The 17,325-nt window shown below is 39.6% G+C and overlaps 1 gene segment (V, D, J or C); it reads right to left on the reverse strand.

Annotated features, from left to right (window-relative positions):
- Positions 1-6,117, reverse strand: part of LOC110306478 (immunoglobulin heavy constant gamma 2B-like) — a 295,444-nt gene extending 289,327 nt beyond the window's left edge. The window contains 2 exon segments of the C gene segment in view: positions 5,638-5,948; positions 6,072-6,117. Coding sequence covers positions 5,638-5,948; positions 6,072-6,117 — 357 coding nt within the window.
- Between the last annotated feature and the right edge of the window lie 11,208 nt (positions 6,118-17,325).

The following is a 17,325-nucleotide window of genomic DNA, read 5'->3' on the forward strand; positions in this document are numbered from 1 at the left end:
GTTCAATGGATAAGTAGCTGTTTGTACTAAGAAGATGCTCAGTGAATATTACTAGTTACATTGGCCATGTGACTCAGTGCTGGAGTGTCACACACAGTTTATTACCAGCATCACATCTGGGTCTGTTCTGGGTCTTTTGCATAGGGTTTGTGTGAGGATGGTAAAGAGAATGAATGTCATTTGCTTCATGGGCCACTGGCCCTGCATAATGTCTGTGTTCCTCTAATTTGAATGCAACATTGTGCTCTAATCAGGGAGTCTACTTGAGTCTCTGCCCTGGGTCTAGGTTTTCACAGTCTTAAGAGTTCTTTGCTTCTTCAGGTTCTGTTCCTGGTCTTAATGCAGAATCACTTCTGCCCTGTGTGATGCTCTGCAGTTTGTGTTCAAGTCAGAGGTTATCCTACACTTAAAAGTCATCTATAATCAAGGTATTTATATAACTCTGTGCTTCAAGTTCTTACCAAACAAGTATAAATATTTGTGTTTAGTTCTCCATAAAAGAGGTGGGTTTGTAACTCAAAAATAAGGAAGACCAAAGTGTGGATACTTATATCCTTCTAAGAAGGGGGAACAAAATACGCGTGGAAGGAGTTACAGAGACAAAGCGTGGAGCAGAGATTGAAGGAATTACCATCCAGAGACTGCCTCACCTGGGGATCCATCCCATAAAACCCCACCAAACTCAGACACTATTGTGGATGCCAACAAGAGCTTGCTGACAGGAGCCTGCTATAGCTATCTGCTGAGAGGCTCTGACAGTGCCTGTCAAATACAGAAGTGGATGCTCACAGCCATCCATTGGATGGAGCACAGGGTCCCCAATAAAGGAACTAAAGAAAGTATCCAACGATCTGAAGGGGTTTGCAGCCCCATATGAGGAACAACAATATGAACTAACCAGTACCTCCAGAGCTCCCTGGGACTAAACCACCAACCAAAGAAAACACATGGTGGGACTTATGGCTTCAGCTGCATATGTAGCAGATGATGGCCTAGTTGGTCATCAATGGGAGGAGAGGCCCTTGGTCCTGTGAAGGTTATATGCTCCAGTATAGGGGAATGCCCGGGCCAGGAAGCAGGGTTGGTGAGCAGGGGGAGGGGGAGGAGATAGGGGGGTTTTGGAGGGGAAACCAGGAAAGGAAATGACATTTGAAATGTAAATAAAGAAAATATCTAATAAAAATAATGTAAAAAAAAGAGGTGGGTTTGGTAGCCATGGTAAGATCTAGTCCTACTGATGAGCTGTATTTCACAGTTATTTTGTAGATTGATAGAAGTCATATCATCTCAACATGTACACACACACACACACACACACACACACACACACACACATACAGTCACTCATACTCATCCACTGAAAGTGAGAGGGAGAAAGAGAGAGACATAGAGAGAAACAGAGAAACATAAAAAGAGCAAGCAGCAAACACACAAACACAGACAGATCTACACAGGGAGACAAACACTATAATTAATAAATGAGTACAAAACACATGTAACACAAAATATCAAGGAGAGAATCACACACACACACACACACACACAATTCCACTTCCAACAACAAACATAACAGGAACTAATAATCATATGTCTTTAATATCTCTCAACTTCAATGGATTCATTTCCCCAATAAAAAGATATAAGCTAACAGGTTAAATATGCAAGCAGGATCTAGTATTTTGCTACATTAAAGAAACAAACCTCAATGACAAAGACTGGATTTTCCAAGCAAATAGTTCCAAGAAACAAGCAGGAGTTGCCATTTTAATTTCCAATAAAATAGGCTTTCAACCAAATTTATCAAATGACATGGGGAAGCACACTTCAGAGTCACTAAAAGCACCATCCACCAAGATGAAATCTCGATTCTGAACATTTACACCCAAATGCAAATGTACCCACATTCATAAAAGAAACTTAACTAAAGCCCCAAACACACATTAAACCTCACACAAAAATAGTGGGAAACCTACTCTCAACACTGGACAGGTCATTGAAACAAAACTAAACAGAGACACAGAAGCTAATAGAAATTATGAAACAAAGAGATTTAACATATCTATACAGAACATTTCACCCTAAAACAAAAGAGTGTACTTTCTTCTCAGCACCTCATGGTACCTTTCCCAAAACTGACCGTGTAATTGGTCACAAAACAAGCCTCTACAGATACAAGATTCTTGAAAAATCCACATACCCATGGAAACTGAACAACTCTCTACTCAATGATAACTTGGTCAGGGAGGAAATAAAGAAAGAAATTAAAGGTTTCCTGGAATTCAATGAAAAATATGACACAGCATGTCCAAACTTATGGGACATTATGAGAGCAGTGCTAACAGGGAAATTCATAGCACTATGGTTCCTTGTAAAGAAACAAGCTTTCTAGAGCAATTAAGATACAACTTGGAAAAGAAGAATTTAAGGTATCACTATTTACAGATGAAATTATAGTATACATAAGAGACCACGAAAATCTACAGAGAACTTCTATATCTTCACCAAAGTGGCTGCATGTAAAATTAACTCAAACAAATCAATAGCCTTCCTTTATACAAATGATAAGCAGGCTGAGAAAGAAATTAGGGAAACAACACCCTTTACAATAGCCAAAAACAGTATAAAATAACTTGGTGTAACTCTTACCAAGCAAGTGAAAGATCTGTACAACAAGAATTTCAAATTCTTGAAAAAAGACATAGAGGAAGACCTCAGAAGGTAGAAAGATCTCCCATGTTCATGTAATGGGAGGATTAACAAAGTTAAATTGCCCATCCTACCAAAAGCAATCTACAGACTCAACACAATCCCTATCAAGATTCCAACACAGTTCTTCACACACATGGAAAGAATAATTCCCATTTACATATGTCAAAACAAATAAAACCAAGATAGCGAAAAATGTTCTTACCTATAAGGAACTTCTGGTGGACTCACCATCCCAGGCCTCAAGCTCTACTACAGAGCAATAATACTAAATCATGCATGGTATTGGTACAGACACAGACAAGTCAATAGATGTAATAGAACTGAAGACACAGAAATAAGACCACACACTTATGGACACTTGATCTTCAATAAAGAAGCCATAAATATACAACAGAAAAAAAGAAAGCATCTTTAGGAATTGGTGCTGGTCCCACTAGATGTCTGTATTTAGAAAAATGAAAATAGATCCGTATCTACCATCATCACCAAGCTCAAGTCCAAGTGGATCAAGAATCAGAACATAAAACCAGATACACGGAAACTAATAGAAGAGAAAGTGGGAAAAAGCCTTGAACTCATTGGCAAGGGGAAAATTTCCTAAACAGAACACCAATTGCTCAGGCTCTAAGATCAACAACTAATAAATGGGACCTTATGAAATTGAAAAGCTTCTGTAAGGCAAAAGACACTGTCAATAGAACAGATTGGCAACCTACAGACTGGGCAAAATCTTCACCCCCCCCATTCAATAGAGGGCTAATATTCAATGTATATAATGAACTCAAGAAACTAACATCCAAAAACCCAAATAACCTAATTAATAGTGGCATCCCGAGCTAAGTGGAGACTTCACAACTGAGGACTCTTGAATGGTCAAGAAGCACCTAAAGAAATGTTCAACATCCTTAGTCATCAGGGAAATGCAAATCAAAATGACCCTGAAACTCTACCTTACACCAATCAGAATGACTAAGACCAAAAACTCAAGTGACAGCAGATGCTGTGGAGGATGTGGAGAAAGAGGAACACTCCTCCATTGCTGGTGGAATTGCAAACTGGTACAACCATTGTGGAAATCAATCTGGTGGTTCCTCAAAAAATTGGAAATATATCTACCTGAAGATCCAGTTATATCACTACTGGGCATATACCCAAAAGATGCTCCAACATCTAACAAGGACATATGCTCCATTATGTTCTTAGCAGCCTTGTTTATAATAGCCAGAAGCTGGAAAAAAACCCCAGATATCCTTTAACAGAAGAATGGATACAGAAAATGTGGTACATTTACACAATGGAATACTACTCAGCTATTAAAAATAATGACTTCAGGAATTTTTCAGGCAAATGGATTGAACTAGAAAATATCATCCTCAGTGAGGTAATCCAGACACAAAAGAATATACATGGTATGTAATCACCAATATGTGGATATTAGTACAAAAGCTCAGAACATCCATGGTACAACTTACAGACTAAATGATGCTTAACAAGAAGGAAGGCCTAAGCGTGGATGCTTCACTCCCACTTAGAAGAGGGGACAAAATAACTTTAGGAAGTAGAGTGATGGAGACTCCTGAGAGGGAGAGTGGAAGAAGAGGGGAAAATGGGGGCAGGTTCAGGTATGGGAAGAGACAGGAGAGAAGTTAGAGGGCCAGGAGAATAAATAGAAACAGCAGTGGGGTTCCAGGAAACTGAGGGAACTATCTGAAAATTCCAGAAGCTAGAGATGGGAGAGGCTCTCCAGATCCAATGGGGATGACATTAGCTGAAACACCCAATAGAGGGGGTTACAGCTTGAGGAAGAGACCTCCTCAATCAGGTAGACATGGCCCCTAGTTGAGGTAAGGGGCGACTCACCAATCTCGAAATTTCTAACCCAGAATTATACCTGTCTAACGGAAACATGGGGACGAAAAGGGAGCAGAAACTGAAGGAAAGGTCATCCAGACACCACCTCACCTTGGGATCCATCACATCTGCAGACACCAAACTTGATTTGATTCCTGATTCCAAGAAGTGCTTCCAAATAGGAGCCTAATATGGCTGCCCTCTGAGAGGCTCTGCCAGGACATGACTAACAAATATGTAGACACTCACAGCCAACCATTGGACCGAGCCCTATGATCCCAATGGAAGAGTTAGTGGGAGGACTGAAGGAGCTGAAGGGGTTTGCAAGCCCTAGGAAGAACAATTACATCAACTAACTGGATCACTCAGTGCTCTCAGGGACTAAACCACCAACCAGGAGTGTACATGTGAGGGTCCATTGCTCCTGCTATATATATGTAGCAGCAGATTGCCTTATTTGGCATTAATGGGAGGAAAGGCGCTTGGTCCTGTAGAGGCTTGTTGCCCCAGTGATAGGGGTTGCTTGAGGGGTGAGATGAGAGTGGGTAGGTGGGTGGGTGGGGTACTCTCTCAGAGGCCAAGGGAGTGGGAATGGGATTCCATTTCATGGAAGCAAGACTGGGAAGGGGGACAACATTTGACATGTAAATAAATAAAATATTCAATAAAACACCATAAGAAATCAGAAATTGGAATAAACTTTTTTTTTTTTTTTTTTGATACAGGGTTTTTCTGTATATCCCTGGCTGTCCTGGAACTCACCAGGCTGGTCTCGAACTCAGAAATCTGCCTGCCTCTGCCTCCCAAGTGCTGGGATTAAAGGCGTGTGCCACCACCGCCTGGCTGGAATAAACATTTGTAAACTTCAAGGATTACTACATACTATACTTGTAGAGATAATATCTGTAGAGAGGCAATCTACACACAGAATGAGTCCAGCACTCTCTTTCCTCCAGGTCTTCCTGAATGGGCTGTAACACTCAGTAACTATTAGATTTGAGTGTTCTCTTCGCCCCCTTCTGGTTAGGGGGCCCTTATAGGAGGTTTGTGTTTGAGCTCACAGTAACATTCCCTCACTGTGCCTCTTGCACAGTAATACATGGCCATATCCTCAGACCTCAGACTGCTCATTTGCAGAAACAGGGTGTTCTTGGCATTGTCTCTGGAGATGGTGAATCGCCCCTTTACAGTGTCTGGATAGTAGGTGTAACTACCATCAGCTCTAATGGTTGCGACCCACTCCAGCCTCTTCTCTGGAGTCTGGCGGACCCATGTCATGGCAGAGCTGCTGAATGTAAATCCAGAGGCTGCACAGGAGAGTTTCAGGGACCCTCCAGGCTGCACTAAGCCTCCTCCAGACTCCACCAGCTGCACCTCACACTGGACACCTATAAACAGAGAATATTGGTCAGAAAACTGTCATTAACAAAACAAAACAAAATAAAGAAACAAAACAATTTTTCTATTTCTCATGTGTACGAAACAGACAGAATCTCATCTGTATGAATTACCTTTTAAAATAAGGACAAGGAAAACCAAGCTGAGCCCGCAGTCCATGGTGAGTGGACTCTGTTCAGTGCTGATTACTGGATGGGAGGACCTGGGAATCCAGGATTGGGTTCCTCTGTCACAGCTGCAGGGTCAGGACAGAGCTGGTTTTCATGGGTACAGAGAAACCTTATTTGCATATCTTCCTGCTATAGCATGCTTTGGAGTTAGACTTGGGCAGAAGGCAGTGCTCATAGCAGATGTAAGACATCAAAGACACGGTTTTAATTTAAAGAGTTTGACAAAGTGTGAAAGTTTCATATTCACATTTCTTGGTTAATATTTCATCACACTCCATTTACTTTTTCCTAGCACATGTGCATAACACATGATTTGTTTCCATACTGTCATGTGTCCTAGTATAAATGTGTAATTAAATATTACCACACAAAATTGTGTTTCTAGATTGGAGCTTGGTCTTTCCCACTCTCTGGGGTATTCATGGCATTTCCCTAATGTGGCTCTTGGACAAGATTATACCTGCAAAGTTATGGTAGCAGAACTCATTCTCTTATGGGAAGTTTTAGAAGTTGACTTAATCATGACAGAATGCTGTCCTCAGGTCTTATTTTTGCGTGTCTGCACCAAGTTCTTGTGACTGTGTTTATGTTGTCTTAGGCTAGATTTTATTTTCCTCAATATACATAATTAGTATAACCAGGGCATTTACTTAAAATTTAGGAAATATTTTCCTATTTAACTCATTGTATGGAAGAGGCACTGTATATTGAATAGTTGCAAGTGGGCTTTGCAAGTGAGGTCCCCTGAAGAAAAGTGCTGGGAGCTAACGATGCAAGGTCAATTATTATATTGGTTGAAAGCACACTGAGAGAAATGGAGGACCCTTGGCAGTTTGTGTGTGTGATCTGGAGAGTCCTGTATAAATGGGGAACAGTAGCAAAATATAATATACTTGATGAATAGTGAGTAAGGATTGGGGATCATGTATTGGTAAGGGTGAAGAAGAGGAACAGGGGTGTTGACTGGGCTTTCTAGGCCTATGGGACAGTTGTAAAATTCCAGTAGAATGACAACTACCACATTTAAAATTTTTTTTTAATGTATGAGTTAAAAACATCTCATTATCATTTACTGAGTTTCTGCTGAGTTTCAAGACAGTAGTATAGAAAGATGTTGCATACAGTGGATTCCCAACCTTTGAAGACAGAGGTCCTGTGAAAGCCAAGGCTGTAGACAATCCTCCTTCAGTTTAGAAACCAGAGAGACAAGAAGGGGCTGCTTCCAGTAGAAAAAAAAAATCAGTCGACCTTTTTACAAGGTTAGGGGAAAAAAGCCAGAAGAACTCCTCCGGATTCCTGATAATAAAGATGGTCAGTATCTGTGCCCCATACATGACCACATAAGAGAATATCCACAAGTATTCAGGGAAGCAATGGATGTGTTACAGCATAGTGGTTTCATCATGTTTTCCCACATGTAAACTGAATACATGCTGGTAAGTAGACATTCTTGAATGCCCAGTGTACCTCAATACATTATTTGTAAAATCTGACTGATATAACTTATCACTCAGCAAGTTCCATGTTGACAACACATAGGAGAAGGACCACATGTATGTGCCACTACAAGCACCATTCAGTGAGGGTGTCTTCATATGACTTCATACCACAGGCCTCCTTACAGAGAAGCCAGCAATGACAGACAGTGCAGACACTTCCTGTGAGATCAGGAAGTGAACACAGAAATGCAGCCACCTATTTGAAATGATAATGTCACTGCTTATCATCCATATCCACTCAGGCAAGAGATTTCCCAGTCATGTGGTCTCCATTTATAATTCCCTGGACCCTGCACATTATTTGATAATGTCATATAGGATCATGCTCATGTTGATTGGGACCCAACACACAATACTCTCCAACCACACAATATTTTTTCATTCTTTTAAAATTTTCATTAATTGCTCTCATTCCATTGGTTATACATTCATTTATCACTTATTGTTTATCATTACTGTCCATTTCCCTGGTGATTGGAGAAGTTGGCGCTTTATGCAACACTTTTTTGTCCATATGCACTGAAGAAAAAGGAAGGATCCCGTTCATAACATGGAGGGTAAAATGATGCCTGCTAAAGAGAACATTCTCTCTCTCTCTCTCTCTCTCTCTCTCTCTCTCTCTCTCTCTCTCTCTCTCTCTCTCTCTCTCTCTCTTGTTTTTTCGAGACAAGGTTTCTCTGTATAGCCCTGGCTGTCCTGGAACTCACTTTGTAGACCAGGCTGGCCCCGAGTGCTGGGATTAAAGGCGTGCACAACCATGCCCGGCCAAAACATTTACTTGTTTATTTTCTATATATGAGTACACTGTCACTCTCTTCAGACACACCAGAAGAGGGCATCAGATCCCATTACAGATGATTGTGAGCCACCATGTGGTTGCTGGGAGTTGAACTCAGGACCTTCAGAAGAGCAGTCAGTGCTCTTAACCACCGAGCCATCTCTCCAGCCCCACATTATCTCTCTCTTATGTTCTCCCTGATCTATGTTTTCCCCTGCAGACTCATATATCAGACAAGTGATAAAACTCGCCGATACTGAGAAGAAAGCACTGACTTGGAATACATCAATTATTCATACAAATGTAACCAGAGAGCATATCCAAGAGGAGAGAATTTAAAGGACATCTCCATAATAATGGCACTTCTCTTTTCCTTCAGAGGACCATGCATCTCTGCACTATTTATTCAATATTGTACTTACATCTGTGTGGATATACTCATGATTCCATAGTAAAGAGTGGTAGAGCCTCAATAACATGTTGTTTCTGTTATTGATCAAAAGTGAAGTCCTCTTGTAGAGTTTTTTGGGCCACTTCTGTGTACCCATATATCATATGCAAATACGTTTACTTTGATTATTTTCTTGTTATTTTTATCCCCTTGATCTCCCTTAGTTGTCTTATTTCTCTAGCTAGAACTTTAAGGACTATAGACAATAGATAGGGAGAGGTGGGCAGCCTTGTCTTGTCCTTGAATTTAGTGAAATTGCTTTAAGTTTCTCTCCATTTGATTTGATGGTGTTTATTGCCCTGTTCTATATTCCTTTTATTATGTTTAGGAATGCACATTGTTGAAGTCTCCCACTATTAACATGTGGCATTTGATGTGTGATTTTAGTAACTTCTTTATTACAAATGTGATTGCTTTTGCATTTGAGACATAGATGATGTTCAGAATTGAGATATCCTCTTGGTGGATTTTTCCTTTGATGAATATGAAATGTCCTTCCTCATCTTCTTTGATAATTTTTTGAATATATCTTTTAGTAGGTGTCAGAATGATTACTCCAGCTTGTTTCTTGGGTCTGTTTGCATGGAAAACATGTGCTAGCGCTTTCCTGTAAGGTACTATCTATTTTGTTGTTGTGATATATTTGTTATATAGAGTGCAATGATGGATTCTGCTTATACATCTATTCTGTTAGCTTATGTTTTTTAACTGGGGAATTGAGACCAGTGATGTTAAAAGATATTCATAACCAATGGTCATTAATTCCTATTATTTTCATGTTGTTGGTTGTAAGGTGTGTATGTGTGTTTTTCTTTTATTGGTTTTAATTGTGCGAAATTATTTATTTCTTGTATTTTCTTGTGTGTAGTTAGCCTTATTTGTTTGGAGTTTTCCTTCTAATATCCTCTGTAGGGCTGAGTCATTAGAATGTTGTTTAAAAAAATTTTGGTTTTGACATGGATTTTTTTTCCATCTATGGTGACTGCAAGTTTTGCTGAATATAATAGTCTGGTTTGACATTTGTGGTTTCTTAGTTTCTGCAAGACATCTCACCAGGTTCTTCTAGCTTTTAGTGTCTTGGTTGAGATGTAAGGTGTAATTCTGATAGGTCTACTTTTAAATGTTACTTGATCTTTTCCCCTTACAGCTTTTAATTTAGTGTTTTGATTATTATGTGGTTGGAAGATTTTCTTTTGTGGTCCAATCTGTTTGGTGTTTGCTGTTAGTATATTATATGTTTATTGGCACCTCTTTCTTTAAGTTCAGAAATTTTATTCTTCAATGTTGTTGAAGATGTTTTCTTGGTATTTGAGGTAGAAATGTTCTTCTTCCTCTTTTACTGTCATTCTTAGGTCTGTTCTTTTAATGTGTCCAAATTTTCTGGATGTTTTGTGTTAGGAATTTTTTAGATTTTGTATTTTCTTTCAATGATGTATCAGTTTGTTCTAGCCTGAGATTCTCTCTTCCATCACTTTTATTCTGTTGGTGCTGCTTATTTCTCTAGTTCTGTTCTCTTTCCTAGGTTTTCTGAGTTGTTTTATTCATACCTGTTACCTGTATGATTTTATTTTCCTGTATTTATTTGTATTCATTTGGTTTCTCTTTGAATGCCTCTACCTGTTTCAGTGTATTTTCCTGCATTTATTTAAGCAACTTATTTAGTTCCTCTTTACTGACCTCTGTCAGTAGTGTAAGATCAAATTTAAGAGTATCTTCTTGTGCTTTGTTTTCCTTAGTATATCCAGGCCTTACTGTAGGAGCATATTTGTTCCCTAGTGGTGCTATATTGCTTTGACTTTTGTTGATTGTGGTGTATTTGTGTGTGTGTGTGTGTGTGTGTGTGTGTGTGTGTGTGTTAGGAGGACGAGCCAAGGAAACAATAAGGATTAGTGAGGTTACTACATCCTGCCCTGAGCCACCTGAGGATAGGTAGGACCTATCTCTCAAGTGGGAGCAGTGTATGTAGTCCTCATGGAGGACAAAGTTTTACTGGGTTTTCTAGAATTACATGTGGCTACGAGGTGCACACTGGGCATCAGGATCATAACATGGTTCTCCTCCAAGAACGGGTTGTTTTCTTAACTACTGAGCTGGTTTTACAGCACCTGAAATAACAATGAAAATATTCCTTCTCATTTTTGCTGCAGCTTTGTTTACAATAAACTAAATGTCACATTGTGTGAATTTCTAGGACCCTTTTTCAATGATAACCAGGCACCATCATATCAAGTGGAACACAAACAAACTGAGCTGAGGTGAAGTGAAATCAGGGCAGGCTGGTCATAGCTTGGACAGTGTAGAATGAGAACACTAGTCAGTTAGATGGGAAGGATTATTTCAATAATAATATGTATGTGTGTTGGCCACAGTTAATAACAGCATATTATGTTTTTCATATATGAGGAACAGATCTTATGATTTAGCATTCAGAATAATAACTGTGTCATCATTAAATTGTGGGAATGTATTTGAAAACTTCATGTTAAAGAAGGTGAATAAAATTGATTTCAAACATCATTTAAGTAAACCTAGACACGTTATTAAAACAGCAGTCATGCGATAAACAATCTATTAGCAAACCTCCCTGGCTGTCCTCACACACACACACACACACACACACACACACACACACACACACACACACACACACACACACACACAGTGTTCCACTGAGTTTTCTTCATAAATATTAGTTCAATAACTTGTTTTCTTTAAATACTGTTTTATTATAGAACCTTTAAAATGCTTCTAGAGTGTGACCACACGATAATTTTATCAGAATATGCCACTGGAGAGAAGGCTCTAGAGAATTTCCATGGCTGGAAGAAAAGTCCACATCTCTAACATTACAACACTTCTCATCTAGCATAGGCCAGAAATTCCTAGATTTTGAAGTGATCCTGGAACGTCCTTGTTGGTCCTCAGCGCCCCCTGCTGGTCCTGAGCATCTCTGTAGGGAGGTTTTTGTTCAGGTTCACACTGGGCTTCCCTCAGTGTTTCTGGCACAGTAGTACATGGCTGTGTCATCAGTTTGCAGACTGTTTATTTTTAAGAAAACTTGGCTCTTGGAGGTGTCCCGGCTGATGCTCAGTCGGAATACGAGAGCTGCATTATAGTTCGTGATTCCATTACTCCATATTGCTCCCATCCACTCCAGACCGTTTCCTGGAGACCATTGAAGCCAGCTTATACCACAGCTGGTTAATGAGAACCCAGAGACAGTGCAAGTGATGGACAGGCTCTGTGAGGGCGGCACAAGGGCAGGTCCTGACTGCTTCAGCTGGAACTGGGACAGGACACCTGGGTACAAGCAACATCACCATTAGTCACACATCTCCTAGCTGACGTGTCTTAGTCCCTCTACTGAAACCCTGAAACACTTACAGCTTGGAAAGGTCACCAGGTAGAGGAGCAGCTCTAGGACAGCCATGCTCTGATGGAGGCTCTATGAGAAGAGGATGGGGCTTCTCAGCTTTGTGTGGGTTTTTATCCTTTGCCTGAGGGCTGCTCTGCATTCCTGAGAGGATAAAAGGAAACAATGAGCAAGGTTTGCAGTTTGCCCTCCTGGTGACAGAAATTTGCCCTGTGCTTTTTGGAGCACCTGGAGGGGAAATTAAGGAATATTTTTCTGGTACTGTCTGGAGTTCACATTGTAGATAAACAGGAAGTTGTAGGATTTGCACTGTGCAGTGCTAGGAAGAAAAACATGGGAATATTTACAGTAAATGAGCCCACATTCATGAAGTTCAGGCAGAACAGGGTCCTGTGTATTGTGTACTATGTGTGTTTTTATAACTCTCTATATTCCAGAAGAGTATTTTGGATGAATTGGGCTTTTAGTGATCAGACATAGTGCTTAAGGAAATATTAAATTTACTCTCACGGTGTCTGTGGAGCCAGATCTATTGTTATCTTGTTTGGAAAATAGATTGCAAGGAAGCCCAACCTAGACATTTACTTCAACTTCTGTCACATTTTTATCTAAAAGATGACCCAAGAGTCAGATTTGGATCTCATCTCACTAGGCTCAGACTATACTCCTTGCCACTTAGGGACATGGAACTTGGGGACTAGCTTTTGTTACTCTTGATCCCTGTCAGTTTATATTTCTCTGTAGTTTCCTCTCTTTCTCTCCTCTTAATTTATACCACATATAACCTCAAATTCCTAAATAATATTATTGCATTGGTGAGGGATGGGAGGTCACCTGTCCAGAACACTTCAGAGTAGGCAGTAACATGCTGCTTGTCTTGAGTTTTGTTAAGTGGAGTACAAAATAGGCTGGAGTAGTCTACATTATACCAAGAAATAGGGAAGGCAGGCATGAATGTGGGGTACCTGTGCCTTGAGGCGTTGACCACCATAGAGAACAGATATTGTAGAGCTTTTCTCCATGCCTTGGTAATGTAAATCCCAGGGAAGAGAGGAAAGGGCTGGATCCAACTGTACAGTCAGACTTCCGAGACTGTGGGTCTGGGTCTATTACTTGTCATTGGAGTCCTCTGCTTTTGGGTTTCTTGTTTTGTCTGTTTTGTGCATGATCTTTGTCTTCTGAATGACAGTGACAGAGGCAGGTCTTAACAGTAGGGAGACAACTATCCCATGCAAGGTGCGATGGAATCAGTTTAAGTCCACTTAACTAAAAGTTGGGTTTGTTTTTTTATTTATGTATTTATATATGTATATATGTATGTATGTATGTATGTATGTATGTATGTATGTATGTGCATATGTATATATGTCTGTCTGTCTGTCTGTCTGTCTTTTTGTATTGAAATATTTGATTCCAAGACAAGGTTTCTCTGTGTAATCCTAGCTATATTGGATCTCTGCCTGCCGGGGAACTTGCTCTGTCAAGGGCCATGCATGAAGAACAGCTGTTTTAGGGCACATGGAATGTGGTCCAATGGTTAGCACAAACATGAATCTTAGGAAACAATTTGAAGTTTGAGCAAAGTCACTCTTAATAGTTAAGCCAGGGATTTTTAAGGTCAAGGAACAAGAAAATTGGCAGCACTAGCTGACATGTCTTTTTTGTTGAAGCTGGGCTGGTGATTAAAGTAATGATTTTCTTATACCCATTTTCACCCTCAGCATGCTAATTGATTTAGTAAAAGTGATTGATGAGTAGATGTGAACTCTTTGGATTTAAAGTAGAAATGACTGTTTTTATACAAAAGATTAAGTTTGTGACTCTATTAAGATTTTTGTAAGATTAATTTTAAGATGAACAATAAAATAATTGATCCTTACTTTATAACTGTGGATTGTTGACTACCAGTAAGAAAAAGTGATTGAAAAAAATTACCTTGCTTGCTCACACTATGTGAATCTAAAATGTTGCTTAGTAATGAATGTACATGGTTTCTTGGTTAATTTGTTTTCTTTACTTGAACTCTATTGTAATTTTTCATGGAAATGTATTGGAGAACATAGCGTCTTCTTATATTTCAGTAAAAGAAAAATACAATGTAATTTACATTGTAATTTAGGAGTATTTTGGTGGTATATGTAAGCCATGGATGAAAATAATGTTGTTGGAGCTTAGCTCCATCTATCAAATCTGCATGTATGTACATCTGTGTAGGGTCGTTGGAAACAGCATTTGCTGCATCCATCAAATCCACATATGTATATACATGCCTATATAAAATTATTAGAGCTTGCTTGTTGAAGTTTTACTCCATCCTTTCAATTTGTACATGTGTATATATCTGTGTGTCTGTATGTCTGTCTGTGTGTGTCTGTCTGTCAAATGGTCGGAGTCTGCTTGTGGGTGCTCTGGTCCATCCATCCCTTATGTCTGTTTGTCTGTCTGACTGTGTATATGTGAAGTTGTTGGACCTGATTTGATTCATCCACTGTTTTTGTGAAGGAGTGTATCAATTTTCTCTCTTATTTTTCTTTCTAGCTGGCCTTCCAAGAGTTTAAATAGTTTATAATTTCTCATAGGTCACAGAGAGTACTAGGCCCAGATAATAATTAAGATTTTCTTCCATCAACACTACTAGTGCTGACCCTGTAAACTGCCTGCCACTATTAGAGAGAGCCCTGTCAGTTGCCATGTGAATTGACCTGTGTCAACCCTAGTAGTGCTGATCCCTGTAGGCTTTTATTAACATGGACCCCAGTGGCTGACTCCACACACACTGTCTTTCTTCATTCAAGCTGGCTTGTGACTTTAAACCTGTTGTCAGGTTCTCCAACTAAAGAGATACACACACCTCTGCCTGCCAAGTGCTGCAGTTAAATGTGTGCACCACTGTCCTGCTTATTCAAGCATTTTTGTATTTGGTTACTGCAGAGATAGATAGAGTCTGTATTCTGTACTCTTTTGCTCCATGGTTGTCTCTTTTCCATGAAACTCTCTGAAAGGAACTCACTAGGAAAAAGTCATTTTCAAAGGGATTGAGATCATGATAAAGGCACACATTACTTGTAAATATATTCTTTTTGGATGTCGTTCCTTATTCTTAGTGTTTTGCGAGTCATTTGTTTGCTTAAGTGTAGTGAGCACATGAACACTCACAATGTGTCATGTTGTAGCGACAGTACCATCCTATCCATTTGTGTGGTTATTTGATTTCTGTCAATATAATACAAGCCAGGTTTATTAGGGAACAACAACCCTCACTTGGTAAAATTTCCTCCATCAGATTGGTCTGCTGGCAAGACTGTGGCATGTTTCCCTGATTAAGGATTGAGGCCTGATGGCCCAGCCTGGCAGGAATGAGCATGTGTTCCTGGTTTGCAGACAGAAGCATGCTGACACACTACCAAGAGCCAGCTGATAAGCACACTTCCTTTATGGTTTCTGATTCAGTTCTCATCTGTTGGTTCCTGCCTTGATTTCATGTCATAAGGTACTACATGGTTTATGGTGAAATAACCCCTTTTCCTTCCACATTGTTTTGGGCATGGTATTGATAACATCAATAGATAACATACCAGGACAAGATAAAATGCTTCTGCTGAGAGAGTGGATGTGGAGAAGGTGAGAGTCTGTCTAATTACCACCACAACAGCACACACACAGTCTCATTTACTGATACATCCCACACATCCCAATAGCCACAATCACTTGTATAGCTCCATTACCACATAGCCATTACTTCCAGTAAATGTGAATGGCCAAATCAGATTTATCGGAACTCAAAGAAATTGCCCATTGAAGCCCTGAATATGTATCAATGTGCAGTACACAAACTTTAGTTTTCCAAATACTGGAAAATATAACATATCTATCTGCCTGATGTCATTTCTTTTGGGATCCTTAGAGTTTCTTCCAGTGGGTGGTGATGCATTTTGTTACACAGAGAACAGGCAGGGTATTTTCTTATAATTTTTTTTGGCTTGTGGCCAGGTTATAGGAATTTTTTTTCAAACTTTAGTATTAACTTGGTGTTTTCATGAAAATTTGAGACTTCTAACATATTTTCTTTTGATACTTGGTCAATATCTTCATTTCCTTATGCTAATGGACCTGAGAATCTTGCCTGAGTTTGAGTATGCATGATATATAATGGATGGCTCCTATTTCTGATTGCCATTTGAAGCTGTAACACTAACACTTTGAATTCTGAATCATTATAAATGAATCCCGCTGTTGCTACATGTGGTATAACTCTTCATAATTAGAGTCAGTAATTATTACAACATTCTGATAATTTAATAATACAATTTTTATATATAATAATTTAATAATAGAATTGTGTACAGATGTGATTTTTAAGCTGAAGTGTATTACTTTGAATTATTTTGCTCATTTTCTCTGACTTGTAGCTTACCATTCCCAACTTATTTGCATCACTATAGAATGTAGTTTGGGAGGAAAAAGGGAGGCAGGGAGGGAAGGGAGGTAGAGATAGAGGGAGAGAGAAAGAGAAGAGGAGAGAGAGGAGAGGAGAGGAGAGGAGAGGAGAGGAGAGGAGAGGAGAGGAGAGGAGAGGAGAGGAGAGGAGAGGAGAGGAGAGGAGAGGAGGAATACAAAAAGGAAAAGGAAACTTCATATCAAATGGCAACTCCACATCTGAACCTGGTCTATATTTCATCCTCAATTGTACTGTGAAGATGACCCACAGTATATGCAGGTATCTCATGTTTTCTTCAACACCACGCCCATGAATAACAATGTAAAAAAACAAGAGTGGACTATGCAGATGAGCAACACAGTCTTTGCCACAAACTGAAATGAGGAAGGCAGGAGCTGAAGTGAGTTATCAGCCTCTGGTGTTCTGAGATTCACTTTGAAGACTAGGTATGAAGGGAAGTTGGGCTGTCTGTTGAAGCAATGCCCAACCCTGAAGGCAAAGCCTAACTCTCAGCCTCCTTGGGCATTTGATTCATGAACTGGGATATATGGTCATAGGATGCTGTGATAACCTCTGTCATGTAAACCATTTACCTTTTATAAGAAAATATGCATCTCCCAAGCAAACAAAAACACCCAGATGTAGACATATAGACAGA

Source organism: Mus caroli, unplaced genomic scaffold (assembly GCF_978045245.1).
Source record: "Mus caroli unplaced genomic scaffold, Mus_caroli_1 scaffold_14, whole genome shotgun sequence".
Classification (NCBI taxonomy): domain Eukaryota; kingdom Metazoa; phylum Chordata; class Mammalia; order Rodentia; family Muridae; genus Mus; species Mus caroli.